Source organism: Astyanax mexicanus, chromosome 14, assembly GCF_023375975.1.
Source record: "Astyanax mexicanus isolate ESR-SI-001 chromosome 14, AstMex3_surface, whole genome shotgun sequence".
Taxonomy (NCBI): Eukaryota; Metazoa; Chordata; class Actinopteri; order Characiformes; family Acestrorhamphidae; genus Astyanax; species Astyanax mexicanus.
In genome coordinates, this window is record NC_064421.1 from 40,097,226 (window position 1) to 40,119,809 (window position 22,584).

The following is a 22,584-nucleotide window of genomic DNA, read 5'->3' on the forward strand; positions in this document are numbered from 1 at the left end:
ACTAAAGCTAGCTGCGGTTAGCGGCCAATGCCACCCTACAGCGCTACACTGAGGAACCCTGAGTGTTTTGGTAAACCAGAACAATGTAAGCTAGCAATTCATCCAATGTAGCTTGTTTAAACACAGTAAACACGCAGACTACAGGCTGATAATATTCACCTCTGAACATTAAAAGAGCTAGCTTGGCTAGCCAGGGTTAGCCGCAGCCTACAGGCTAATATACTCACCTCTGAGAGACAAAGGAGATAGCGCTTAGCACAGTTAGCGGGTAATGCTAATCCTACTTCAGCATTGCTATCCGGGTTTGCAGCAGGCTACAAGCCGATAATACTCAGCTCTGAACAGTGGCAAAAGAACCAGCGCTTAGCATGGTTAGCGGCTAATGCTAATACTGCTGGAGAACTAAACTGAAACTCCTGTATAACGCTGTACTTCAGCAGAGTGGCTTTACTGCTCCCTCCAACCTGACTGGTAAAATGTATAGGTAAGGTGCAACGAATTATAAGGTGCACTGAAGATTTTTGGGAAAATTAAAGGATTGTAAAAAATATGGTATGTGGTAACATTTTACAGTAAGGGTCGCCAATAATATTGTTAATTGATTATTAATGTAATTATAAACAACAGTAAAGCACATAAAATTAAACTTTATTTTTTAACATTTGCATGTAATAAATAATACAAAAATATGAGATATCAGTCACCAAACAAAAGACAAAAAAACGTGTTAATACAGAAAATTACACAGTCACTCACCGAGGTTCTTATAGGACCTTAATAGCAGGAAGTTCTAAATCTAACCTTAAGAGTCTGCAACTTTCTGGCCTGGACTCTTTTTTTTGTGTTCTGGTTCCTTTTTCCCTCCTTATACAGGTCACAGATTAGTTCATTAGATGAAGGTTTGTTAGATAGTATTTGAGCTGCGAGATACATAGTGTTCATTGTTATTGCTATATCAGCTGACCTTAAGATGTGACACTGGAGAACGCAGCAATGTGAAATTATGTATGCTGTTTAAATTGTAGTAAAAAAAAAAAAAAAAAAAGCAGGACAATCTATGACGGATATAATGTAATAAATCATATATTTTAAAAATTCCTCTTATCATCAAAAAAATAGCTGCACTCTGAAGGAAGTGTGGGATTGCAATGCTATTTGAAAAGAAGATAAAAGCTACCAGGAACATTAAATTAAAAAAATGTGTGTCTCAGTTGGGGTTCCAACACCATATTTACAAACACAAACAAAATGCCAGATGTAGAGGTTCCTAATGGTGTCCTGCAACAATCCATCCCATGCAGCTCCAATATCCTAACACAGTTTCTGTAAATTTTGCAGTAGTGGTGTAGTAATGAGCACTTGGACGTGTGACACGTCAAAGCATTGATTTTTGTACAGACCATGGAGCCTCCTCGCACGGACTGGTTGGACCTCCGCCAAGCTGTTCTGAGACACTCTATGACAATCTGGCACAACAACATTGCAGTCTTTGGTGGTCTTTTTGTGGTGTTAAGGGCCGTCTGCCAAAGGTGCTGGCACTAACAGGATGACTCATGGAGTGCATTACTTGCTGCTGAAATCGATTTCGAATTACTCTGAGGCTTTATATTGTACTTTCAAGCCATCAACACAACAGCACGAGAATGAAAAGCACACATAACAGGACAACTTCACACAGTCAGTATGTTACATGCACGGTTCTTGAATTATTTTCATGTCTTACAATATCAACCTACGCACCACATTCCTGTCAATTGATTCTTTCTGGCTGCAACTAATTTATTGACGATGAGTGTAGTTGAGGAAATTTACTCTACTGTAGTAGCAGTCTGCTAGGATAATCTCACACAATTTGGCTTTATGTGAACAGGCACATTAGATATCTATACGAAACTCGACAAATAATACAAGCTTATACAAGTGCAAAGGCACACAGCCGCCATCAGACAGATTTTAAATTGAGAGAGAGGACTACAGAGTCTGCATTTCCACAGCAGGTCCAAATGGTTACCGTTACCCTGGTTATGGTTACGGAACAATATTGTGGCTTGTGTCAGATATCAAGTCTCATACTAGCTAACTAAATGCAAACTAGAGAACTGTTTATATGCAGTTACTTGGCATCATCCCACCTTACTATCAGTATAATCTAACATTGTCAATACCGCATTAGAATGCCAGGGACTAAACTAATGCAATTGCTAATGCCTGCTAGCATGCTGCCAACAGGGCTTAGGCAACTTCATTAACATGGCACTAGAATGACGGCCACCCTTCTGAAATCTAATATCACCAACATGAGATTAGCATGCTGACGACAGGGCTCATTCAACGTCACCAATGCAGCATTAGTATGTCGGTGAACGTGCTCATCACCCATCACCAATGCAGCATTAGCATGCTGGCGACAGGGCTCATCCAACGTCACAAAAGCAGCATTAGCATGCCGGTGAACAGGCTCTTCCAATGTTGCTAATGCAGCATTAGCATGCTGGGGACCAGCGTCATCCAGCATCACCAATGCAGCATTAGCATGCCGGTGAATGGGCTCGTCCACCATCACCAATGCAGCATTAGCATGCCGGTGAATGGGCTCGTCCACCATCACCAATGCAGCATTAGCATGCCGGTGAATGGGCTCGTCCACCATCACCAATGCAGCATTAGCATGCCGGTGAATGGGCTCGTCCACCATCACCAATGCAGCATTAGCATGCCGGTGAATGGGCTCGTCCACCATCACCAATGCAGCATTAGCATGCCAGTAAACAGGCTCGTCCACCATCACCAATGCAGCATTAGCATGCCGGTGAACGGGCTCTTACAATGTTGCTAATGCAGTCTTAGAATTTGAACTCAGATGTCAGAATTGCAAATTCTGCAGAGTTGCAAGCAGGAATTTTCAATGTAATGGCACCACAGGAAGCTGCTACTCTGAAGGTTGATTAACAAAAATGTAATTAAATTGAGTAAGCAGATTTTCATAAAAATTACTGTACTGGACCCAATTTCTTTAATTACGTTAAATATTAATAATCTAGTAAAATATTTCTTTTAAGATATGATAAGCCAATTTTGTGACCAGTGTCTAAGCCTGTTGTTTGAAGAATCAACAGAATTAGTGGCATTAGTGGCAATAGAGGCCTATCACGATAAATAAAGTTATCAACTAATCATACAACTTTGACATTACCTCAATTATTTTATTGACCTCAATTGTGTTTGTCAACTATGTTTTCTGAGTTCGGAGTAAATGTTTCTGTTGGTTTATAAAAAGTAGTTTAATTAAATGTAGTTAGTTTACTTAAAATGTTTATATCCCATTTTCTACCTATAAATCTTATATCATCTTATATTATTGGCATAAAACTGTTTTAAAATTACTAATATATTTGATCATACTTGTTTGGACAATATATTGTCACAGAAATGAGTTATTGTGTCCATTCGAGATGTAATATTTGAAAAGTGAATTTAGAGCAGGTTTTTGATTAATTTGACTATTAAAAAATTACACTTAAATCCAAAAGTCCTAAATGTAAGTCTATTGAGCTGGACCTGACCTGATCTATGCAGGATTGCAGATCTCCATGATCTCCAGAACCTAAACTGGGGTAAATAATGGTTTAACTATGTGAAATAAAGCATTAGAACAATAAATCATTCCAAACTACGGGTAAACTCAAAAGATTACCACAGCTGCTACCAGTACCAGTGTTGTCATACTGCCTCTAGTAGTCTGCGATTCACAGTTCAATTTGCACACTTCAGCTCCCAGTTACATTGTTCCTGCAGTATTCAATCACTCATTCATATTTACCACACTTTTCTTTTTTTTCAACCATTTTTAACAGTTAAAGAGGAATTCCACCAAAAAAAAAAAAAGATAATTCAGCATAGTTAAATTAAGTCATTAAGTCAGGCGAAGTCAGTTTGTTAACTCAGAGTGGTTTGATGTGAAATGTTTCATTCATTAATAAGAATCATCCAGAGTGTTTTGTTTAGCTTCTCTAAACGCTGTATCACAATGCCTTGAGGGTCAGTGTAACGTTCATCAGTTCAATCTTTATGTTGCGAAAACTGAAGTATTTTTTTTTAGTATCAGGATACAATATATCATCATGATACCTTGCCAAGACAACAATACCAAAACACTGTGACTCTGCGAAACTAAATAATCAAATACCAGGAATTATGGTTGATTTTTAATGTCAGTTTCCCATCATTTGACTATCAATACTTTTCACTACACATTTTACCTATTAATTTGATTATAGCACCACTACGTAGTGTAATTAAGCAATAATCTATAATTACCTATAATGTATCACAAAAAAAATTATAAAATATACCGTGATATTGATATTTTGTTCCATCCCTATTTAGTTTAGTAAAAAAAAAAGGATTAATCACTAATCCATTTATTACATTTTCTAGTTTTCAATTCATGCACATCTAAATCTGAATCAGAAAATGTAGAAAATTGAAATTCTGATAGTGATTGGCAGAAAAGAAAATTCAGAAAATTAAAGATATTACACAAATGTTTGCGTTAAACATTGAGAAAACTTAACTAATAAACTTAACATTGACCCTGTGATACTGTTTTATTAAAGTGTATGATTAGAATAAACAAGCAAATCCACGTTCAATGCAGAAGACCCCACACACACGAAGAGTCTGCAAGTTTCTCAACAATGACCCATCTCAAACCAAACCACTCTAAATTTTTATTTTTTTTTAAACAACTCAATGACTGAATTATAATGAACTTTTTGAATGCTATAGTGAAATTCCCCTTTAACATCTACATACACCTAAATCTACTACACTCAGATTATTTTCTACCTTATAAAATGAAAGATTTATCAATTCGGGTGGCTGAGAATCTGGAGACAAGAACGAAAAAAAAAAAAAAAAAAAGAGGTGTAAAAAAAAAAAACAACAAAAAAAAAACATTAAAATTAAAAGTACCCTGAAATAATGAGTCAGCCCAACACATAAGAGGTCATTAAACAAACTCTGGTTAGTCCAGTTGGTAGTGAGTCCTCTCCCTACAGTGGTTAGCACAGTTACTATCTGCTATCACGTAATATATCCCACTCACTCGCGAACACACACACACACACACACTTATTCACAAATACTCACAGATACACTCACAGATACAAGTCCTTGCGTCACTGCCCCTATTAGTGTAGTATAGTCCAAGTTTCTTTAATCCCTCAGTTCCTTTTATGTGCACTAGGTCAATGCCAGCATGCTAACTGATGGTTACTAATGTTAATATTATTAACGTTGGCATGTTTTATTATGCCTTTCCTTAAAAAAACAAACAAAAAAATAAACGAGGCCTTAAAAACTATTTTAGAACCTGTTTACACTTGGCATTAACAAGCGTCCTAGGGGCATCTCATAGCCGTGTACATATCGGGACCTGTCTCGATACCATTTTACTGGATAATATATATGATTTATTCCAGAAATACTTGCAGTAGGCTCTGACAAGGCACCAATTAATCACGATAATCTAAGGCTCTGGATTCTTAATCTTACCAAAAAACATAAGTTCTGATTATTTCATACCCTGCTGATCAATTTTACATTGACATTCATCGAGTCTTTATCAAGAGCTGAACTTAAGAAGAAATGCGACTTCAACATATTTCAAGGGAGCTTCATCAACATGCATGGCAAATAGTCCTCTACCTGATGACTCCCAACTTAATTACCAAACTTCATCTAAAATGAGAGTTCATTTATTGAAACTAATAATTGCTATGAAATATGACAATATAATATTTTTGCCATTGCATCAATCTAAATATTTAAAAAGTTCATTTGTGTGTAAAAAAAAAAAAGTTAGCAAAACTTAGTCATGTCCAACTATCGCAACTAGGGTTGCAGCGATTAGTCGATTTAATTAACAGTGTTGATTATTTTAATTTGTCGACTACAAATTTCACTGTTGACTAATCGTTAATTCATAACAGTACCGCATCACACGAAGTGCTGAGAACAGAGCCGCAATGGTAGATGGGTAAAAGGTTACATTTTACACAGGTTACATTAAACTTATATGTTTAAACTTATGTAATCTGTGTCTACGAAAGTGCCCAAACACAACAGATTACAATTATACTAACTAAATATCAGTACTTTCCACATTTTTCCCATTTTCTCCACAATCTACACGGCCAATTATCCAACCCACTCATTAGGACTCATTAGGACTCCCCACTCGCCACTTTCCACATTTTAAAAAGACATTTAAATGCCTTTTAAATCTTATGTTCAGCTGTTTCTATTTAGAAAGTTTTTAGAGATGGAGGACATGACAGAAATAACCGTGGACTAATCGACTAATAAAAAAAAAAAAAATAAAAAAAATCTGATTAGTCGACTACCAAAATAATCATTAGTTGCAGCCCTAATCGTGACAGACCTCTGCGTCTCCCGTCAGTGCTTATAGATTGTTCAGCTGGAGGCGAGGCTGGGGGCGGGGACAGTTACAGTAAAAGTCTTCCAGTTTTCTTTGGAAAGAGTCCTCAGCCCAAATTCCTTGCGAGGCAGCTAATTTGTCTTGTGCTCCAGCCACTATTATCACCTTTATCCATTAGCCAGTTACTGTAGCATGCTCAGCTAACCCCTGCGGACGGTGGATTGTGTGGTCTCATGGTTATTACGCATGTTTTAGCAGGGGGAGTTACGTAGTTAATGTTAAATAATGTGGTCATACGCATCTCTGACCTCCTCCAGATATGATCGGAATGATCAGGAGTTCACATCTGTTCTTTGTGCTGGAAACTTCTGATCAGATAACCCAGGACGCATGCATGTTAATGCCAGGTGTATATGGATTCATTAGGTGTATATATATATATTTAAAAAAAAGAACATGCCACTGCTACGATCTCAGCTTCTCCAGGATTCATCTAATCTACTCCCAACATCTTATGTTAAAAGGAGTCAAAAATAGTCAAAAATAAAAAAAACTGCAACTGTAGCTTTTAGCAACGGCAATCCTCCCTGTATTTATATTACTGAAGAAAAAAAAATCTAGCTTGGTCCCAGATTCTATAAGAGGCTTTGAGAAGGGGAACAATCTGGCAACCACTTATTGTCAAACCCTCCGTTAAGGATTTCAGGGCACCTCCTCGTCCTCACTGAAGAATCCCTCTACGATTGACTTATGCTAAAATCACATTCTTCCAGAACCTTCAGGAGCTAGACCTCGCTAACAGGCAGCTCAACATCGTCCAGGTCTAGAGGAAGAGCAGGCGGTAGAGACAGGGCGTCGGACTTCCCGAAACTGCTGCGCCGGCGCCACGGTGACTCGTGCGTCACTTGGAGAGGCGGGTCTCTTGCAGTGACAGGCGGGCGTGCTGCCGGGGCAACGGCAACAGGCTCATGAAGTGCTCGCTGTCCCACGCCAGGCCGCGCGGCACCACGGCACTCTGAGTAGACTGGCACGGCAGGGCTGGCCTTCCGGGGGGAGGAGCCAAGCGAGGGGGCGCAGTAGAATGAGGAGGAGCCAACAGTGTGCACCTATAAGGAGAGAGAGAGAGAGAGAGAGAGAGAGAGAGAGAAATGGAGAGAGAAAAAGAAAGACAAAAGGAAGACAGAAGTGAGGGGCAAGGGAGGAAAATAAAAAAATAAAAAGAGAGGGAGAGAAATTAAGTAAGAGAAAGAAAGAAAGAAAGAAAGAAAGAAAGAAAGAAAGAAAGAAAGAAAGAAAAAGAAATAAAAAAGAAAGAAAGAAAGAAAGCAGAAGTGAGAGAAATACAGGGGTAAGGGAGGGAGTCAGGGGACACCGAGGAAGGGTGAGGCACGGAAAGAAAAGAAGGAAGGACAGAAATGAGGGGGAGAAAAAACAAAGATATTGAAAGAGAGAGAAAGAAAACAACAGAAGTGAGGGAGACAAATGGTAAGAAAGAAAGAAAAAGAGATTGGAACAAAAAAGACAAGGTAAAACAGATGAAGGGTGAGGCAGGGAAAGAAAAATGAGAATGAGAGAAAGAGTGGAAGAAATAAATAAACAAAGGGAGAGAAATAAAGAAAGTAAAAAAGAGGGAGAAGTGAGAGAGACAAAGGGTAAGGAAGGGAGAAAAAAGATAGATTGGGACAAAGAAAGACAGAGGTGAGACAGAGAGACGAAGGTAAGGGAGTGGAAAAAAGAGGGAAGGAGAGAAAAGAAAGAAAGAAACAGCAGAAGTAAGAGAGAAAGAGTCAGAGAGGAAGAGAGAGAGAGAGATAACAAAGAAAAGAACAAAGAAAGACGGGAGAGAGATAAAGGGTGAAGCAGGGAAAAAATAAGGGAAGGAGAGAAAACAACAGAAGTGAGAGACAAATGCAAGAGCAAGGGGGTGAAAGAGAGATTGGAACAAAGAAAGAGGGGAGAGATAAAGGGTGAGAGAGGGAAATAAAAGAGGGAGGGAGAGAAAAGAGAGAGTGATTGAGAGAGAGAGAGAGAGAGAGAGTTCCAAATTATTAAGGATGTGTCATATGTAGCATCTGTAAGACTAGCTGGGATAAAAATGTATTAATACAACCTGGATTGGTTTAAACTGGGGAGATTGTTATTTAATAGATCAACAATTGGAACTGTAAAAATAATTCAGTTAAAATTTTAAAGGGTCACATACAAAATTAAATGGTCAATACAAAAATGTATATATGTATATGTATATATGAGCTATTAGCAGCTTTCATCCAATCCACCTTAATATGATCAAATATAATTACAAAAACTCCCCAATTAATCAAATCCATTTGTGATCAATTCTAAACTCGCTGGACAAAAAAAAGTAGTCACACATGATTTCTTTTCCAATACTTGCTTTAAAGGAACAGTTCAAATGAACGTGAATTATCCCTGACATCAGATTCATCAAGACATGTTTTTGTGAAGACATTTTTACTGGAGCCTGTAGATCAATAAAATCATACTGGGTACAAGACAAAAGTTATATTGCCCATCTCTAAAACTAACTTTTAAATGACTTTAAAAGCTAAACAAAGACAGGCGGCATTCATATGTAATTACATGCCAGATTATAATTTTTTTGCTCCAAAGCTCTATAAAAATACAGACAAATACGTTGAAAAGAATAAAAAAAAAAAAAATAGAAAATTATGAAAACCTTTAGCTGGACTGCAGTGCATTGACTAATACCACATAATACACTGAGTTTAAAGTGGTTTGTGGTTAGTCAAATTCATTTTAGATTATAGATTATAAATACTGTATACTGCATATTCTAATTAAGGACATACAATAATAATGTGTCTAATGCAAACAAATGTTAAGATCTAAATGTGTTTTTATAGATTCTTAGCAGGGACGATGATATATCGGAATTATATCAGTATCAGCCAATATTTCACTCTTTATATTAATTGTATGCAAGAAAAGGACCAAGTCAGCGACTTAAACTTTAATTTAATTGATTAAATCTAGTTATATTTTGTAGTAATTATAAAGTTATATCATTTTACCAGGGTGTCTAATTTCTCTGTAAGTTATAAATATGTAGCGATTGCATATGCATGTACAGATGCATCTCAAAAAAATAAAATATCACTGAAAAGGATACATTATTTCAGTAATTCAGTTGAATTCAAAATGTGAAACTCACTCAGTGTATTATATACTTTTATGGAGATGTGGATTTCATTTTCCAGCAGGACTTGGCACACTGCCCACACTGCCAAAAGTAGTAATTGTTCTTATATAATATAATACTTTTCTGAGATACTGACTTTTGGGTTTTCATTGGCTGTAACCCATAATCAACAACAGTGTTCCTGAATCAATCAGATACTTATTTTGACCTGTTTTCATTAAGAAAACTGAGAATGTTAAAAAGAGGATCCCATTCTGTAAAGCGTAGAGAAATGGAAGTAACCGAGTGAGCAAAAACGAACTGAAGATTGTTAAACCTTCCTTTACAGAACTAAAGCTGTAACTAAAGTAAAGAACAACTGACCAGAAAATACAGGGGAAAAAAAAAAACATGTGTAAATACATAATTTTTTGTCCAGAAACTTCAATTCAAACGACTATAGAGGGACCACTGGCAGCAGCAGAACTGTAGAGGATTACAAGCGGTGAAAGTGAGCGAGTACCAGACACAGTGTGAGCGAGCAGAGCACCAGCTGAGGAATGTTAGCATGTCAAAGCACCCACCGATTCCCTTTACTGCACAAAGATAGAGAGCAGAGAAGAGAGGAGACTGAGGCTGGAGACACAGTAAGAAGAGTTTATGTTAATACACTGCAAATAAGAAAGCTGGGATCTTTTCTTTTACTGGAAAATGACACTTTATCTCACCCACTCGTCCACATCGACATGAAAAATCTATATATTAACACTAAAAGTGAATAAACGTGAATTAAAGGAGAAATCTGGTGTGAAACAGACTTGGGTTAAAATGAAACAAAATCACTTAGCCCTTAGCCGATGCTCCGAATAGGCTTACACTGCTAGTGATGGGGGCATACTGTTGCCCATGCAAAGAAATCACTCTATGTTTACACCATTAACCAACTCAAAGTAGCTCCACACTTCATTTGTAGAATTCTGAGGGCCCTTACATTTAAAACAAGACACTTAATTTTGCACTGTTTCTCCTTCCTACGTAATCGTTCGCATTACGCTGCATTAGCACTGCTTCGTTGCATCAACGCACAGCGACCTATCCCCTTCATTTTGAATGGGAGGCATCAGATGCAATGAAAAAGTTGAGCCGAGGCGAACTTTATGCAAATAAAAGTTACTATGACAGTCCTGTTATCTCGAAAACAATACATTTGAGATAAGGTAGCAAACAGAGTAAACTGATACCAGTTATGACAAGAGATGCTGAATGAGGAACAAACGCTTAATTTTATTTAATTTATTTTACAACCTCTACACACAATCCATCTGTGTTTTACTGGTTTAGTATCACAGATTTGTTTATATTAATGCTTTTTTTTTGTAATTTAGATCAACATTTTCTCAAATAAAAATCGAATCAAATTAAATCCATCATATACAGAGCTTAAGGAAACCGTGACAGTCAAGTGTTACAGAAGGGCATGGGTAGTGACTGCAGTGGTCTGGGGAGGGGGGGGGGGGGGAAATTAACATGAACACCAATGATAAAACGGTCATTAATGAGCCATTAATAATTCATGATATTAATGATAATTAGATTGCAAAACTAGTTTAAGAGCCACTCGCTAGAGAAGAACAAAGGAAGGAGTCTAGCACAGGAGAAATACTCAGCTTTAAAGCGTAAAATGCTGTGTGCATGATTAGTTCATCTGGTTAGCTTATGGGTATGATCAAGATGTGTATTGGTTATGTGTGTATCGTGTGCTTGTGCGCATGTGTGCATGAGCTGCTTTTCTTAAGCAAGACGAAAGGGTACAGGAAGGGGCGGGGCAAAGCGGGTGGAGCTCACATACGTGCTGCCTTGAGTGACACGTGGTGTGTACCTCTGAATACATGGGTTCGAATGCCTTCTTGCCTGACGCATCTGAAACAACACAGTGCACTACATTAGAGAAAAGGGGGAGGGGACAAGACAGACAAGGAGGTAGAGATGGAGAGAAGGACTGGGGGAGAGAACGAGAGGTTTTACTCGTTCTGCTTCTATTACATCTCTTCTTTCCAGACCACTGCAGTCACTCCCAGCATCCATCCCTGTGGGTGTGTGTGTAACTGTGCGTGGGTAGGCCAGAGCGACTGTGGGACATGTAACAACTTGATATGATGTTTCTCCTTTTCTAATCAAAGCAAACATTAAAGGAATGATACAAGACAAAAAAAGTCTAATTTATTTTAATATGTACCCAACTTCTTCCCTTTTTTTTCACAATTTGAAGGGTGTTCATGTGGCGCCTCCTGGTGGAAAACTCAATATTGCAATAAAAGTAAGACCACCTAGAAGCAACGAGTGACCCTGGTTTCAAAATCAGAACAAAAACAGTCCTAAAAAGTAGTTTTGCAGTGAAGACCACAAGAGTAGAATCTGAATCTAAGGGGGTTTTTAGACCTGCAGTTTGGTTCTCTGCTCTGAATCAGTTAATAAGTTCACTTTTTTTTGTACAGGCAAAAACCTAAACGCACCAAAATATGCACCAATAAACCACACAAGCATGTCGTCTCCTCTGATTGGACAGAGCTGTCTGGTCTGGTGTTCTAGAGCACCATGTACCGTGCACCATCTGTGCAGTGTGAAGCTAGACGCAGACAACTCAACGGGATGTCCTGTAGTAAACAGAGTTGCATGGCCACAAGCAGTGAACGCTGCACACACACTGTTAAGTGTGAAACTGCTTAGCATGGAGCAGCAGCAGAGAGAATGTTAGTGTTTTAACTGACCACCTCTTTTAGCGGGTCTTGGTATGAGTACTGATTTCACAACTGCTGAAAAAAAAGAAAAAAAAAAAAAAAAAAACACACACCAAGAGCACAAACCAACCAGAGCCCGTTTTAACCAAACCAAATAGTGCTGGTGTGAATAAACCCTAAGAGTGGGAGTCGCAAAGACATACAAAGACCATAAAAGCAAAAAATAAAATAAAAATAAATACATAAATAAATTTAGTAGTAATTTATAGTACATTCAATATTAATTGAAATATAAATAGAACATTTGTAAAAATAACAATAAATAATATATAGCCAAAATTCAGATAAATTTACACTGCCTGGCAAAAAATAAATAAAAAAGTCTCCACCTGGATTTAAGGAAGTAAACGATGTGTGGTTGATGCTGCAGTTGGTCTGCAGGTTTAGGTTCAGCTACAGTATGTGCTGAAAGAATGGTGTCAGCTGACTACCTGAATATACTGAATATAGACCAGGTTATTCCATCAATAGATTTTTTTCTTTCCTGATGACACGGCCATATTCCAAAATTGACAATGCCAGGATTCATGCAGCTGGAATTGTGAAAGAGTTCAGGGTTCAGGGAGCATGAGATCATCATTTTCACACATGGATTGAGAGAGAGTTCACCACAGAGTCCAGACCTTAACCTTAATTGAGAGTCTTTGGGATGTGGAGCTGGATCTGGAGAAGTGCTGCTTTATGCAGCGGTTGGTCAGACTCTACCATCATCAATGCTGCTGCAAGATCTTGGTTAAAAATTAATTAATGCAAGACTGGATTGAAATAAATCTTGTGACATTGGAGAAGCTTATTGAAACAACGCCACAGTGAATGTGTGCTGCAATCAAAGCTAAAGGCAGACCAACATTTTTTTTTTGTGGTGAGTTTTTTTTTTTTTGGATAGGGAGTGTATAATGAACCTTTTAATGTTATAGCAACAATTTTGGAGTTCACCTCATTCAGAAAACGCAAGACAAGACAGATTCTAAATAATTTCAAGACCAAGAAATAACCTAGACAAAGTGCCAAAACTTTATAAACAGCAAAATATCAAAATTGGGAAAGAATTAGTTGCCCTAAACACAGGCAGCTGGACCTCCACACAAGAAGAAAGTTACATGACTATCAGCTTACATCATCATAGCACAGTGGGAGGTAGGGGTGTGCCATATCGGATCGCACGCGATAATATCGCCAATATTTGTGTATATCGCGAACAATATTTTACCCTGAAATATTCCCTATATCCCTATATATAATATGCCCTAATTATCACATCAGGATACTACTGTTTGCTGTTTTTAACAAAAGACAAATTCCCACTGTTCTCATTTCCCATTATATATCTACTAGTGACAGATTATATCTGTCCAGTATCATTTATTTTACTTTAAGTGCATTATTAGGATCATGACATTCTGGATCATTGACTTCTGTTACAAATCTGATAAAATTCTTGTATTTTTTTAATATCTCAGTTAGGGGTGTGCCATATCATATGCAATAATAAGATTTAATTTTTATTTTGTTGCAGTAGCATATTCCAACATGGGTGGGACAATCTATTAATATTGTGATGCATCATATCACCTCAATCATATGATATTGCATCGATACAAAGCACCAACATGGATACATTTACTGAAACATAAACTTGCCTTCCAATTTGAGTTACTAATGTTACTGCCTCATTACTCACGCTGGGATATATTAAGAATTGTAGAATCACAGTATTGTGATATCGTCGATATCATAGGCAGCATATAGGGATAATATCGCATCATGCGGTGTCCTGTGATTATAACCTCTAATACAGCGTTTATAACAAACAGCTTCAAAAATGTCCATCTGTGATAAAGGAGTAACTGGTATTTTGACTTTTTTGCCAACGTATTCCTTTAACCGGCACACAGCAGCTCACATGCAGTGCAGACTTCATGCTGATGTCTACAATTAAAACCATGCACTAATTATAAAGCAGCTGAAGGTTCTGCAGGCTGTAAGTGTAAGGCTACACATACAGACACATATATATATATATATATATATATATATATATATATATATATATATATATATATATATATATATATAATAATAATCTCCTGAGAGAGACTAGACTCTGATGTATGGGTGTGTACTGTTGGATACATACAGATGCAGCAGATCTCCCAGGGCCCCTCTGTGCCACGATGGCTCCCGAAATGGCCTTAATCCAGCTGTGCATCTCTTCAGGACTGTCCGCCTGAGATCCGGAGAAGAAGAGAAGAAAAAAAAGTAGATTTATATTAAAGACACAATTTAATACAATAAAGAGGCACATATGGTATTACGTAGTAATTTATCATAGCTGAGCTAACTTAGCCTTAGCATTTGTTTTTCCTTATGTCTCTACTTCTTTTATCCATTATTTTATTTTAAATGACAACTGTAAATTTATATAATCCTCGGTTTTGGTTTGTTTTCACACAGGCACAAACCTAATTGAACCAACATGTGCCCAAACAAACAAGCACATTGTCCTCATATATATATATATATATATATATATATATATATATATATATATATATATATATATATATATATATATATATATATATACAGAAAGAATGTTCTGTGTTCTAGACCGCCATGTTTATTTGTGCAGTGTGAAGTTGCTTTAACACTGAAAGCACTCAGGACTAAATTTTCAGCACTGAAACACTGAATTTATTGGGTATCATGGTGTTTATGCAAATGTGTCTTTATACTCAGTGGCACTGGTATGATCGGCAAGTGCTGCACATACAGCGATCAGTGTGAAAACAGATTAGCATGGAGCAGCATCAGAGACAGCCTGTGTTCATTGGAGTAGTATTTATCTGGGTTAATTAATCAGGTTAAACTGTGCCTTATACTCAAATATAATTAGAATATTTGATAGTTGGGTCGAATCAAGACTGGATTATGTTCTCACCACAACCATCTGGTCCTGGGTCTCAGTACAGTTGTTTCGGTGTGCAACTAAGTGTGATTACGGTTTCCACACCCACCCAAACGGACTGCACCAAGGGTACAAATGAACCAGAGTCCCAATAATGCCAGTGTGAAAACACCCATAGAGATTTCTTATCAATCAACACAGAAATCCAGGCAATTCGGAAAGGTTCACTCGATTTTTCTTAACTTACGATAAAAGTTAAGATATTTTGGACACACGTTTTAATCAATGACAATATAACAATCAACTCTTACCTGAATATAAAACGTTCTGGACATGGTGACCACTTCAAAGAGGTTATCTCTCATTAATATGTCACTGTCAAACAAAATGAAAAACGTGAAGTGAAAAGTGATCATGTATCTGAAATCTGATGAAGCGATCTGATGAAATGTTATCTAGTAATAAATATATGAAGGAGATTGCACCACTTCTTCACACCTGTGTTTACACTCCTGAACTTTATGAACCTCTTTAAGGGGAATCATCCTCAAAGGCTCCTTCTCCTGCAGAGACAGAGAGGGTGAGAATGGAGCGAATATCAGATATTTACTCATTGATACAACAATGCATTCATAGCTTCAACTAAGGAACATAACGATGGATTGTCAGGGAAACTCACACTGCAAACTACAGGTGCATGCTTCATAAACAACCACCATATCACGTTATTTCATGGTATTTCGTGATAACGATAAAATATATATATCCTAGAATACACTACTGCAACAGAATGAAAATGTAATTTTATTTAAGCAATAACACAAGAGGGAGTGCTATAACGTGTAATATTGACTTGCAGTCTAGTGCCTACGACCGCAACACAGCGGTGCCGATATTACACGTTATAGCACAAACCTCAAGTGTATTATTGCAATTATAGTTCAGTTCTATTTTTCTGCTTATTGAAAGAATTTGAGTTAAAGTGGACAAGAAAATACGATGTTTGGTTATAAACACTCCGCGAGTTAAAATAGTTCCAATGCTTCTCTGTTTGTAGCTGCGCTGTTTGGCTTGTAAGCGCTGCGTCGTTGCTAGTTTACCTGTATGTGATGGAGTAATACACGGAGCGCTTCAGTTACAGTGCAATACTGGCTGATAATGCCAATCATAGAATGCCTCTCAGCCAATCAAATTGCAGGGTCAGAACCAACTGTGGTACAATATTGCATATGATGTGGCTAAATAAATACATGTTAAAGTTACCTGCTCATGAACCTATTGTATTGTCATTTAGCAAAGATGCACAACATAAAGTCAATGGTCATGCCTTTATTACTGATTAATGCCCCATATTTAATACTTTAATACTAATCCTAAATTAAAATAATGTAACTTCATTTATAAAATTATTAATTATTAAATTATTGCTTGTGGTATTGATGTCTATTTTGTGTTTTATTTATTTCTATTTGTGTTTGCAATGTGGAAATGTATGTTGTGAATTTAAAAATTAAACCAAATGGTCATTCATTATTAAGAAAATTTTCTTATTATTTTTGAAATCTCTTATTTAATGTTTTATCCGATAACTCGATCAATCGAATCGATTTTTCAGTAGAGTACTCCATTACTAGAATAATCGATAGGTGCAGCCCTATTATAGATCTATAATTACAAACTGTAGTGCTGTATCTTTTTCTCCGAATACTTTATTATTATCCTCTTTTTACCCTGTTCTTTAATGCTCAGAACCCCAAGGGATAGAAAACCACCACAGAGCAGCTATTATTATTTGGGTGATGGGTGATTATTCTCAGCACTGCAGTGATTAGCACTGATTAGCATGATTGTGGAGGTGCATGAGGTGCTAGTGTGTGTTGCATTGGTTGTACGAGTGGATCAGATGCAGCAGCAGTGCTGCTGGAGTTTTTAAACACTGTGTTTAATCATTCACCTCCTCCACTCTATTACACACTCCTACATATAGCTGCTCCACCTTGTAGATGAAGTAAAAAAGTGAGAGACAGAAGCTCTGAATCTGTTGCTGCACAGTTTGTGTTGGTCATCCTCTAGTCCTTCATCAGTGTGCATAGGATGTCGCCCAAAACGTGCTGCCAACAGGACGCTGCCAACAAGACGCTGCCCACAGGACGCTGTTGCTGTTGGTGGACTTTTCTCAGTCAAGCAGTGACTCTGAGGTGTTTAAAAACTCCAGCAGTGAAGCTCAAAAGTGAAGCCACCACAGGTCGGGCGCCCCCTTTTCGATTGCAGAAAGCTGTGTAACCCCACCCATCCCCATAGGTTTCAATGGCAAAACAGACAACTTTCAATCACGTTTTTTTTTCCAATATACTGTAATTCTACCTCCTTTATTTAAATGCAACAGCTAGTGTAACCTCTGCTTATATTGTCAGCTGCTCTGTGGTGGTCTCTTCTGTGGGGTCCTGAGTATTAAAGAACAAGTAATACCTGTTCTGTGGTGATCCAGTCACATGACTTTTGCCATTTAGTATATTTAAAATAACGTAAAACCTTCTTAAACCTGGGAAACAATGGAAACACTAATTGCACAGCAAACCCAGTCTGAATGACTATGTCTATAACTTAATGATTCAGTTAAGCAGGATTTTTATTTATAAAGCAAAAAAATAACTTGTCTCTAGATGGGAGTATTCTGAAACCAATTCTGTCAAAAAGCAGCTGAACCAGTCTGAGACGGTGGAGTACATCATGATAACATCTCATCTGCCCCAGACATAAACGGGTATGTGTGCTCACACGCGTAGATAAGCAAGCAAAAACACAGTGTACATGCTGAGGCAAAAAATCCCCCAGTGCCAGTTCAAAAGGAATCTCAGTGCTGACCTAGCTTCAGATCCCTCCATTATTCTATGAGTTATCTTCATCCAAAAAACAGTCCCCAGATCAGCACACCTGCTCTGAAAGCACAGGTGAATCCTGACCCTATTCATCCAAAATTCAAACTGATAATCTTCCTCCTCAAACGAAGCTGAACAGCCAAAACATGTCTGGTGTAGTCTGGAGTACATGGAGACCTTGTTACCTTTTATGAACCATCACAAAACCATCATGACAAAATGCAATTAAATTATTTTTATTTTTAAGACCACTTTCTTAATATCAAAATGGAAAAAAAAAAATACACGAAACACCACTAAGTTTATAGACTTTACAAGCTCTGAGTGGGCTAAGCGCTGCCACTATGATCAGAAGATTGCTGGCTCGAATCCTGCTCATGCAGCTTGCCGTCCGCTGCCGGAGCCCTGAGAGAGCATAATTGGACTTGCTCTCTCTGAGTGGGTAGGTGGCGCTCTCTCTCTCCTCATCACTCCAACAAATAATGCCGCTCAGCACAAGACTTCAGAATAGTTTGCTTTTTCTTGTTGCACTACAACAGTATGGATTTCAAGTGAAATGGGATATTAACCCTATAAAGGCTGAAACAAGGCCTTTTTAATTCTAATCATTTAAAACTATGTGCATTTGATATTTTGCCCAGTTATTTTAAAATTAAGTAACTAGAAGAAAAATAATTAAATTATTTTATTAAATAACACATATGAACATTACTTAGAATGTATCATATTTGAAACATCCGCAATTTAATCATTTCTGAAGTTGTGTAGGCATTTAACAATCCTCTATCCACAGTTTCATGTGTAAAATTGGTGAAATAGTAATAGGTTATAGCATTAAGGCATTACCACCCACAACGGGCAGCACAGATATGGCTTTAAAGTGTTATGAAAGCATAGTACAAAAACTTGTAAAACATTTTAAATAGAACAACTTACAAGTTCAGATTTGAAGTAGCTCATGGAGTTTTCCTCCAGAATAAAGTATCTTCGCTTCCAGTTTTTCATCTGGTAAAATACAGACACAAAAAGAGCAGTGATGAATTAACAAACACTCACACACTGGTGTGCATTAGCTTATTACGTACCGTGTTTACTATAAGGAGCGCTTAAAATTATTTAACTTTCCAAAAAAATTGTTGGTGCGCCTTGTATGTATGAATTTTACCAGTCAGGTTGTAAGGAGCAGTAAAGCCATTTCACTGAAGTACAGTGTTATACAGAGTTTCAGTTTAGTTCTCCAGCAGTATTAGCATTAGCCGCTAACCACACTAAGTGCTAGCTCTTTTGCTGTTCAAAGGTAAGTATTATCGGCTTGTAGCCTGCTGCTAACCCCAGCTAGCACTGCTGGAGCAGCATTAGCATTATCCACTCAGCGCACTAGGCCCTAGCTTTTTCGCCATTCAAAAGTGAGTATTATCGGCCTGTAGTCTGCGTATTTCTCGTGTTAACACAAACTACGTGGGGCGATCCACTAGCTTATATTGCTCTGGCTTACCAGAACACTCTGGGTTTCTTTAGTGTAGCGCTGTCGGGCGGCATTAGCCACTAACCACAGCTAGCACTAGCAGTTAACTGCTAATGATAATATTGCTGCACCCAGCTTTACTGGAAATCTGAAAATCTAGGCTCACTGTAAATAAACAAAAGCTCTTTTCTTACCCAAATAAACAGTTTCAGAAGATAAATCTGTATAGATTAACATTTAGCGCTTGTTTGACTTTTTTTTAAAGAATTAATTTTATTTACTTAGCTTAGCTTTACTTAACTTAGTTACTCCCCCACCCCCTCACCACCCAGCGGGGATAACTGCTGAATTAAAAGAAAAACATGGCGACACCCCTGTTTCCTACTAGTGTAATGCGCCTTAAAATACAGTACACTAGATAAGGCAATTGACGGGTACCAGGGCATCAGTCTGAAATTAACAGAAAATGCTGGATCAGATTTCAAAGTATAGAATTTTCAATGAAACTGGATTAAAAGCAGATTATAAACAACAAATGAACTTATTTCAGTTGGTAAGGAGTGTTAAGGTGGGTCAGTCCCTAAAAAAGCCCAGTGCAGTACTCACCACAGCACCCTGTTTCACACAGTAGCCTGCCTTGATCACACTCTGCTCCTGAGCTGGTCTACACTGGAAGTAGGGAAGGTGACTGTAAGGTCGTTTCAGGGCTTCCTTTTCTCTCCCAGCCGGCTGCCCATCATTCCCTTCCTGCTGAGAAAGTAAAGACAAAATCAAGAGGCTTTTATTGTTGTTCTATCAAATACACACTGATAGAGTGCTTTAAAGAGAGAATACTACTGTGTGCTGATATTATGTGTACAATACAAAATTAAACACCCCTAATCCTAATTAGATTTTAAACATATGCATTTATACCTTGTGTAATAGCAAAAACATACTTAAACATACATAAAAAGCTGGGTTTGATAACAGATGGATGGTGTTGTGCTGGTTAGATTAGTAGGTTCTGGGGTTTGATAACAGATGGATAGAGCTGTGCTGGTTATATTAATAGGTTCTGGCATTTGATAACAGATGGATGGAGCTGTGCTGGTTAGATTAGTAGGTTCTGGGGTTTGATAACAGATGGATGGTGCTGTGCTGGTTAGATTAGTAGGTTCTGGGGTTTGATAACAGATGGATGGTGCTGTGCTGGTTAGATTAGTAGGTTCTGGGGTTTGATAACAGATGCAAGCACATGCAATCACTGTGCATTTATTTCAGTATGCATTACCTGTGTCCGTGTGACGATCGGCACTCCCCCGATTATATCTGTCCGATAGGACACCTGCTTCCTGCTGCCCTGAATATCACACACGGCTCTCTGGCAGTCAGAATTATGAACCACATCACATGACTTGGGCACCTACAGACAGAAAGAGAAGGGTAAAGGGAAAATTAGTAACACCCTTGTCAGAGCATAGCTCTGTGTGTGTGTGTGTGTGTGTGTGTGTAACAAGAGTCAGCCAGGGAAGTGAAACAGAGAGTGGGCGGGAGTCGGCAAAGCATTAAATGATGATGGATGGTTGAGGTTAACGAACAATACAATACATTACCTAACAATACAACATCCTGCTGGTCAGGACGGGCTTGACTCACACATCCAAAGTCATCAGAATGAAAAGTAATGCAGTCGTGACTAATGTGATTAATATGACAAATACACAATGACACTGTGCCAATGTCACAGATAGGCCTGTAACAATAACAATTGTTATTGTCTAATGTATTGTGCCACTAGTTTCTGCAGTAAACTGACAAGGCTAAAAAAAAATAATAATACATTTACAAGTTCATATCTGTAGCAAAGCAATGCTTTTACACACTTGCACACAGCGCATTCACGCTTTCATCATAATAACTAGAAAAAGACACAGAAACAAAGAACTCTGTAACTATTAAAACTATCATTTTTATTTTAAGTGTTTTCGCACTCTTACCGTGATTTTGGTGGCGTTGTTGAGTGCATTGACCCATTCTACAAGGTCCTGCTGATCATTAGCCTGCAGGAAGAACTTCCTCCTGCCTGCATTAATGACTAGAAAAAGAGAAAGAAAGAAAGAAAGAGAGAGAGAGAGAGAGAAAGAGAGAGAGAGAGAGAGACAGAATAAAGGTAGGTAGATTGAATATGAGCATGACTGTATGTGTGAGCATTTGCCTGATAGGGGTGGGCGATACTAAATTAATATTATGATATTTCATAGTATTTACCTGATAACGATATTCTTTGCGATATAACAAAACACTGAATGAAAAACATATTTCAAGAATACTCTACTGCAACAAAATGAAAATTAGATTTTTTTTTATTGTATATGATATGATACCCCTAACTGAGATATTAAAAAATACAACAATTTTATCAGATATGTAACAGAAGTCAATGATCCAGAATGTCATGAAACTAATATTGCACTCCAAATGTCTCCATATATCCAGAATTAAAGTAAAATAAAAATAAAAACAGACAGATATAATCTCTAGTCTCTAGTAGATATAGAACGGGAAATGAGAACATTTTTCTTTTGCTAAAAAGAGAAAAATTTAGTACCCTGATGTGATAATTGGGGGTGGATGATCTACACAAAAAAAAAAAAAAAAAAAAAAAAAAAGGAGTGTTGAAAAAGCAGCGGCTGGCTCGATAGGTAGCTTGGTAGATTAGCATAAAACCACTGATAAGTGAATTAGGGCTAGATTAGGGCTCATTAGAACGCTGCTGCATTCTGAGATATAACTAGGGCTGGGTAATGAAATTCTGACCGAAATGTCTCTATACTACAGAGTACCGAAAGGTCTTAAAAAAATAAATAAATAAATAAAATATCAGGGTTTATTTTCGATTCTTTGCATGAAACACACAAACATGCCAACGCAGGGAGCATGCACAGCG

At 37.6% G+C, this 22,584-nt stretch overlaps 1 protein-coding gene across 4 annotated transcripts in view; it reads right to left on the reverse strand.

Moving 5' to 3' along the window:
* Positions 1 to 7,147: 7,147 nt before the first annotated feature.
* Positions 7,148 to 22,584, reverse strand: part of plekha1a (pleckstrin homology domain containing, family A (phosphoinositide binding specific) member 1a) — a 30,320-nt gene continuing 14,883 nt past the window's right edge. Inside the window, exons 5-13 of one of the 4 annotated variants that reach the window (XM_049463930.1) lie at positions 21,635 to 21,732; positions 20,929 to 21,060; positions 20,262 to 20,405; positions 19,127 to 19,195; positions 15,810 to 15,874; positions 15,623 to 15,686; positions 14,541 to 14,630; positions 11,485 to 11,525; positions 7,235 to 7,548 (exon numbers count right to left, since the gene is read on the reverse strand). In XM_049463930.1, the coding sequence (XP_049319887.1) occupies positions 7,344 to 7,548; positions 11,485 to 11,525; positions 14,541 to 14,630; positions 15,623 to 15,686; positions 15,810 to 15,874; positions 19,127 to 19,195; positions 20,262 to 20,405; positions 20,929 to 21,060; positions 21,635 to 21,732 (908 nt within the window). In that variant the 3' untranslated portion in view covers positions 7,235 to 7,343. Of the gene's footprint in view, positions 7,549 to 11,454; positions 11,526 to 14,540; positions 14,631 to 15,622; positions 15,687 to 15,809; positions 15,875 to 19,126; positions 19,196 to 20,261; positions 20,406 to 20,928; positions 21,061 to 21,634; positions 21,733 to 22,584 lie in introns of all 4 variants that reach the window. The other 3 variants (XM_049463929.1, XM_049463928.1, XM_049463927.1) reach the window with 3 other exon arrangements.